The following is a 7,261-nucleotide window of genomic DNA, read 5'->3' as shown; positions in this document are numbered from 1 at the left end:
TTTTAGGCATAACAAAGTGTTTGAAAAAAAAAAAAAATGCGGCCACAAAGTTTAAATACCTCCACAACATTTTATAAGACTAAAATAGCCTTACACTCTCACCTGCTTCCATCTTTCATCTTAAGGAAGTTGATAAGAAAAAAAAACATAATATTTTCAGAAACATTATTATAATTACAAAAAAAAAAAAAAGTATACATAATAGTTATACAAAATCATCAGTCCTGTGATTTAGGAATAGGAATGTGGCACATGGGATTTATGTATAATATTAGGTTTTTTGATATTTTAATAATTTCAAAATATAAAAAATAATGGGTTGATGGTTGTTTTCATTGATTTACTGCATATAAAGTAAAGGTGTTTTTATAAAAGATTTAAGGGTATCTCAATCTTTACATGTTAGATTCTTGTGAAATTAAATAACAAAATTTATAAACTGATGTTAGTATATTGGGTGTTTTTACCAGGAACAAATAAATGGATATTGATAAAAATAGCCAAATTTTAAGGGTTTTAAAAAATAAACCACATCTTCGAACCTCAAACTATATGAATAAACAGATGCATCTTTTGACATATACACCTCTTTTGTAGTTGTATGATCCATTACAACGTCTGAAATCTCCAATAATTGACATACACTAAGCCACAATTCGCTTATGTAATCCCACAATTCGCATATGCGGACAAGGTGGTTTTATGCGAATTTTTTTTTGAACAAAATACGCTACTCTTCTCAATTTTTTTTTCATTTTTCACAATAATAATACATATTAACCAGACATAATCATATAGTTTATGAAAAAAAAAAATCTCTAAAGTAATATAATTATTTCAAATCCAAACCTAAACCGAACTATAAGATAACCGTGTTTCCAAATCAACTTTGAAAGTTGACCAAAAATTCAAGGGAAAAAAAGATTTTAAGCTGAATATTATGTATCTACCAAATAAATTTGGTAGTTGTGCAAATTAAAATAATTGTAAGGTAGCATCAACTCGATGCTTTAAAATGGACAGCATAATTGGCATCAATAGTTTAATTAATTGCTAATGGCAGGAAAGTCGGTGGCCAAAGGTCTTGGCCTTTTTGGCTTGACCATTTTCAATTAAACTACTTTCCCCAGAATTGCCGTTGCTTCAGCTACAGTTCAGCTTCTCAAAAGAGGCTCCTTTTTGTCCTCCCATTTATCCAACCGCGTCATTGCTTTCTCCACCTGAAATTCCAATCTGCTCGTTAATGCTTACTTTATATATACATATATTCAAAGGTCTTTGGCATTTATGGTTCATCAAATGCTTTCAAGGCATTAATTTAAAGGGTTGAACTTGAGGAACTTTTGGTACTTCTATTCTATACGTGAATTTAAGATTGTGAACTACTAGAATTAAAGCAGTATGTGCATCCAAGATTGTGAATAGTGATCCATAGAACTTGCCTCTTTGTTCCAGTCCGTGCGAAATGTTACCCACAGCAAAATGATGGTTTGCATTGCTGTTCCTCCGATCATCCCAGACCATATTCCCTGCTTAAATTATAATTTTTAAATAGGCAGAACGACTTACACATACCCAAGGTTTGCCTAAACGATAAGTTGGTACCTAAAAGGTTTTGAAACGATAAATAGGTACCTTCCGTCATGTTCTGTTAGTGATTTTCATTTGATAATAGTGAAAAGACTAAAATGCCCTTGAAAGTTTAATATTTTAGCTTTTTATAAATTTAAAAATTTCTAAAAAACCTCATAGCTTTGCTAATTTGACTAAATACCCCAATATATAAATTTTTTTATAAAATAACAAAAACACCCCAGCCACCCGCAGTGCCAGATTCCGACCACCACCGCCGGAATCTGGCCGGAAAATTGTGTTACGACACAGACCCGTCGGATCTGTGTCATAACACGTCGATCTAGCATTTTCCGGCCATATCTGCCACGGATCTGGCCGAAAAGGCCAGATCTATGTCTGGCTTTTTTTGGCCTCGACGGCCAGATCTGGCATAGATCTGGCATTGTTCGGCCAGATCCTCCACGAATCTGGCTAAAAAATGCCAGCTGATCTGGCCGGAAAATGCCAGATCGACATGTTACGACACAGATCCGATAGGTCTGTGTCGTAACACGATTTTTTGGCCAGATTCCGGCCTTTTCCGGCCAGATCAGCCATGGATATTGCCGGAAAATGTCAAATCTACGCGTTACGACACAAATCCGACGGGTCTGTGTGGTAACGCAATTTTCTTGCCAGATTCCGGCAGTGGTGGCCGGAATCTAGCACTGCGGGTGGTGGGAGTGTTTTTGTTATTTTATAAAATTTTTATATATTGGCGTATTTAGTCAAATTAGCAAACCTAGGGGGTTTTTTAGAAATTTTTAAATTTATAAAAAAACTAAAATATTAAACTTTCAAGTGCATTTTAGTCTTTTCACTATTATCAAACGAAAATCACTAACAGAACCTGACGGAAGATTTCTATTTGTCGTTTCAAAACCTTTTGGGTATCAACTTGTCATTTCGGCAAATCTTGGGTATGTGTAAGTTGTTCGGCCTTTTANAGATTGTGAACTACTAGAATTAAAGCAGTATGTGCATCCAAGATTGTGAATAGTGATTCATAGAACTTGCCTCTTTGTTCCAGTCCGTGCGAAATGTTACCCACAGCAAAATGATGGTTTGCATTGCTGTTCCTCCGATCATCCCAGACCATATTCCCTGCTTAAATTATAATTTTTAAATATATACAGAAGCTTTAGGACTTTGATCACAATATATATATATTGGTTTCATTAATTAGTTTTCTGGTTTAAAAGTAATGTTGCCTTAGCACATTAATTCCAATTTTGCTAGCAAAAGAATGAGTAATTGAATGAAAGGTTTAATATTATCGTACCTTTACACCAAGGTCGAACTTGAAGCCAAGAATACACCCCAATGGAATCCCAACAACGTAATAACATCCTACATTTACATATGCCACAAAAGCTTGCCATCCACATCCCACCGCCACACCTTTGTCAATATAATTTTTTTTTTTTTAATTAATTTCAAACAAATATGTAAGCTGAAGTGAATTAACAAATAATCTCTAATTAGTAACATAAACTCAACTGATTCTTAAAACGTTCAAGTTTTTTTTTAGGCGATTCTAAGTTTAATTAAAACTGTGAACAATCTGACTTTATTTTTCTTTTTTCCTTATTATCTTTTAGAATTAATGGCATTCTATATTTAACAATTGTAGCTGATCCTGGCATTGGTAGGTAAAAATAAGCTATTTTGCAAAATGCCAAAGCCAGCAGGGATATGGGTATAAATTATTAAGATATGCATGTAGAAGGCTTAATAATTTGTCTCTATACATATGTATTACTTGGGTCTCTGATGTGAACTTATAATTAAAAAGCATTGCGTGATCCATAAATAGCTAATTAATTAATTTATCTGAGAGTCCAAATATATAGATGTCATGCTTGTGAAGACAGCTAATGCAAAGACACTAAGCTAGGGTTTGAAATCATAAAACAGTATGTGGTTACCCACTCTCACTTTTCATGGCATTTATAATTAAAGGGGATTTTAAGTTTCAGAGTCTTGGGCTCCCTTCGATATAGTCTTTCAAGTATTATTATTGGTTTTTCTAATAAAGTTAAACAGTAAAATTAGCTTATTCTCAAAATATTATTCAATTTCTTTTAAATCCCCCTAAATTTGTTAATTTAACTAAACATCCTTAATTTTTTTTGAAATTACAAAAACACCCCAGTAACCCACTTTATACCAGATTTCGGTCACCATTGTCGGAAGCTGGTCGGAATCTAGTATAATGGTATACTACCAGCTGAATCTGGCCAGTAGTACACCGATCTAGCATTTTCTAACCAGATCCACGATGAATCTGACCAAAAAATGCTAGATCTTTGGCCGTAGACAGTCGTTAACGACGGCCGTATCTTTGGCAGTCGTTAATGACCTAATACAGCCAGATCTGGCCGTCAATGCTAGATCTAGCCTTTTTTTACTAGATCCAACGTGGATTTGGCGGAAAATGTCATATCGGCACACGACAGGCAAGATCCAATCGGTCATGCGTCGATACGGTGACTCCGACCATCCTCCGGTGGTGGTGGCCGGCTGTTCTTATTTAATGGGCAGGTTGAAGGTGTTTTTATTAACTTTTAATATTTTATTATAGGGGTGTTTAGTAAATACACAAACATATGAGATATTTTTGTTAATTTTTAAATCTTACATCGTAATACCCATTCAATTTAACTTTTTTCAAAATATTATTCTAAAAAGTAGACCCTTGATTTTCTTAAGCAAAAACAAGATTTAAAAAAAATAAGAGTAGTTACATACCTGACAAGACTGGTTGCACACCATTAAGAATAAGAGTAAAAGCCAAGTAAGGGCAGAGTTGTGAAACTGCGTTGGCCACTGTCTCACCACTTGTGAAGGCGTAGCTGATGACATGGCGTAGAGCAAGTACCACCACAGCTTCTATCACGGCAATTATGAAAGAAACCAAGTTCACTATTACTACTGAAAATGCTGCTGACTTTGGGTTCCCAGCACCCAGCTCGTTGCTCACCCTCACACTAGTGTTTAATTGTTATTATTATTATTATCGAATTCAAGCTGATTAATGAATTAAAGAAGCACGACTGATTAGTGAACTAACCTTGCTGCAGCATTGAACCCAACTGAAACCATGAACAACAACCCCATCACTGACATGCTGCATATGAAACCAACATTCATTTAATTAATTGCCAGATACACTTGTAGCTATGAAAGAAAAAAAAGATTGATTCATATTTGACAACAGAAAATCATCAATGAACTACTCGCTTTTAGTTTCACATAAGTAAGAAAGATACTGTTTCAGATATTCTGTATAATGCTTATCGAAACGATGCACCTTTTACATAGGTACGGTCTAATTTTTTTTTTTTTATTTAATGATCCACCCTTGTCCGAGCATTCTTTTCAGCAATCAGCATTTTCGCTGGTGCGTCAACATATACTAAAATACATCTTTGCCTTTTATAAGCAGTATCAAAAAACATGATAAAAAATCACACATTAATTGATTTTTCCTCTTTTCTCTAAAATATAACTTTATATGTCAAAACATAATAGCTCTGAGGAAAAAAAAAAGAATACTTCACCTAACAGTTCCAAATACTGTCAAAGTGAAATGATTATATACATTGTGAAGAGAACAGAAGCTGCCGTCAGACGCTTAAAACATTACCACCATTTGCTTTAAAAACTGACAAGACATTTGAAAAGAAAATATATGTAATAATGATGATGAGATTAAGGATTTGATTTGGGTTCCAAATATATATATATAGTGAAATTAGAGAAGGCAAAAGTAATGTAACAAATAAATTGTTACCAAACGGCAAGAGAGTCCAATGCAAGTTGAGGATTGTCGAGCAGGCCAGCAATCAAAACTAGTATTTGAAAGTACCATGTCTCCAAGCATAACATCACAGCCGATCCAGTTGAGAGTTTGAAAAATTCCCAAAGCCCAGAAAATGCCATCACGTTAAACCCAGTCCACGTGTGCTTACACTCACCGCTAATCAGGATGTATCCAAATTGCGCCCCAACTATTATCCACCAAGATAAACTCAAAACAAGTGATGCACCTATCAATCCCAATCCCAACTTGTACACAGCCACCCAGCTCAACAACAAGTGCACCCCAAGAGTTGCAGCTGATATGCATGAACTTGGAGCCACAATTCTTTGTGCTTGCAGGAACTTTTGTATGGGAAAGTTGACAGCATACGCAAAGATTTGTGGGATCAGACCCCAAACAAACACTGCAGCTGCAGATGCCAACTCCTCTGTTTCACCAAGTATGATCAAGATGGGTTTACAGAATATGTAAATCATCATCAGTGGGAGTCCGGTTAGAAGAAGGACGATTGTTGCTCTTTGGAGATATATGCCTAGCATTTCATACCTCTGAGCACCATAGGCTTGCCCACATAGAGTCTCCACTGCGCTTCCCATGCCTAGCTGCGCGCATCCGTTTAGCCACACAGATTTAAAATCACATAAGTGAAATTTGTATACATATGGCATTAATTTCTCAAATTAAATTAGATCGATCAATATGATTTTCCTACTTTTAGTTATTACCATGAGGCCATAGGCTAAGAGTTGAACTCCGCTGTTGCCGAGAGAAGCAGCAGCAAGCTGAAGATTCCCAAGATGACCGCAGAAGAGGCGGGTAGAAAGGGACATGAAGTTGTTGATCAAGTAAACCAAGACAGCTGGTGCAGCCAGCGGGAAGAGTAGCTTTAGTTCCAGCCATGAGGCCAACTGCAGACGCTTGAAATATGGCAACTGCGCGTCAGATAACACCCTCTCAAGTCTATAGTCAATTCCATGACGACCTTCGATCAAGATGGGTTCATGGACCCCTTCTTCTCCAGATTCCATGGTTTAGTTTGCACTAGTACTACTGGTTGTTCTGTTATTGGTGGGGTTTTACAATAATTAGATAATATATTTTCACTTAGAAAACGTATATATACAACAATTTTTTTGCTTTTACTCTTGATTGGATGCTGTACGTTGGTTTGATTGCCATGTCACCAGTGCTGTTTTAGAATTTTTTTTGAAAAATTATTAGTTTTGTTTCTTAATTTGAAGGATATTTTGAGTAGTTGAAAAAATTGTATAATTAAGGGCCTGCTTTATGTAAAATTTAAATATAACTTTTCGTTTTGGAAAACAAGGCACAACAAATCTTATCAAAATACGTTTGGTTGAAATGAGTTAAAATGATTTCGAAAGCATATTTTGTATACAATCCTAAAAGTTAGTATATATATTAAAAAAAAAAAAAAAAAAAGATTAAAAGTCATTTTCATAATTTTTTTTTTAGGCTTAACCACATCTTCCCACCCAAAGTTTGCCGTAACGACAATTTATTATCCGAAAAGTTTGAAAATGACAATTCTCCACTTTTCGTGAAGAGTTGTTAGTAAAATCCGTTAGAAGAAGTACAATATGGTAAATTTTCATTCAGCCGTAATTTAAAATTCTTGTCTATGGCCATGTGTCAATCTCTTTTTAATATTTTTTATCCTATTTCTTTTTTTTCTTTTTCTTTTCTCTCTTTTTATCCCATCTCTTCTTGATAAGAGCTTGAAAAGACATGTTTATTTAGTGATTTATTAAGATTATTTGTGTGAAAATTAGGTTGAATTGTGAAATTTTAAATTAATTA

General features: G+C 34.8%; 1 protein-coding gene across 2 annotated transcripts; it reads right to left on the bottom strand.

Moving 5' to 3' along the window:
• Positions 1–932: 932 nt before the first annotated feature.
• LOC116132721 (protein DETOXIFICATION 40-like) lies at positions 933–6,507 on the bottom strand. 2 transcript variants are annotated; one of them, XM_031418392.1, is made up of 7 exons: positions 6,166–6,507; positions 5,411–6,042; positions 4,688–4,744; positions 4,366–4,604; positions 2,897–3,015; positions 2,632–2,718; positions 933–1,220 (listed from the first exon to the last, which is right to left on the bottom strand). In XM_031418392.1, exons 1-7 carry the CDS (start codon positions 6,466–6,468, stop codon positions 1,155–1,157), a joined length of 1,503 nt encoding a protein of 500 aa, XP_031274252.1. In that variant the 5' UTR covers positions 6,469–6,507; the 3' UTR covers positions 933–1,154. The 2 variants fall into 2 exon arrangements, with proteins under 2 accessions (XP_031274252.1, XP_031274248.1); XM_031418388.1 differs by lacking the exon at positions 2,632–2,718.
• Between the last annotated feature and the right edge of the window lie 754 nt (positions 6,508–7,261).

Source organism: Pistacia vera, unplaced genomic scaffold (assembly GCF_008641045.1).
Source record: "Pistacia vera cultivar Batoury unplaced genomic scaffold, PisVer_v2 Contig1073, whole genome shotgun sequence".
Lineage (NCBI taxonomy): Eukaryota > Viridiplantae > Streptophyta > Magnoliopsida > Sapindales > Anacardiaceae > Pistacia > Pistacia vera.
Note: the sequence above shows the minus strand (reverse complement) of the source record. Positions and strands in the feature narration are given on the sequence as shown.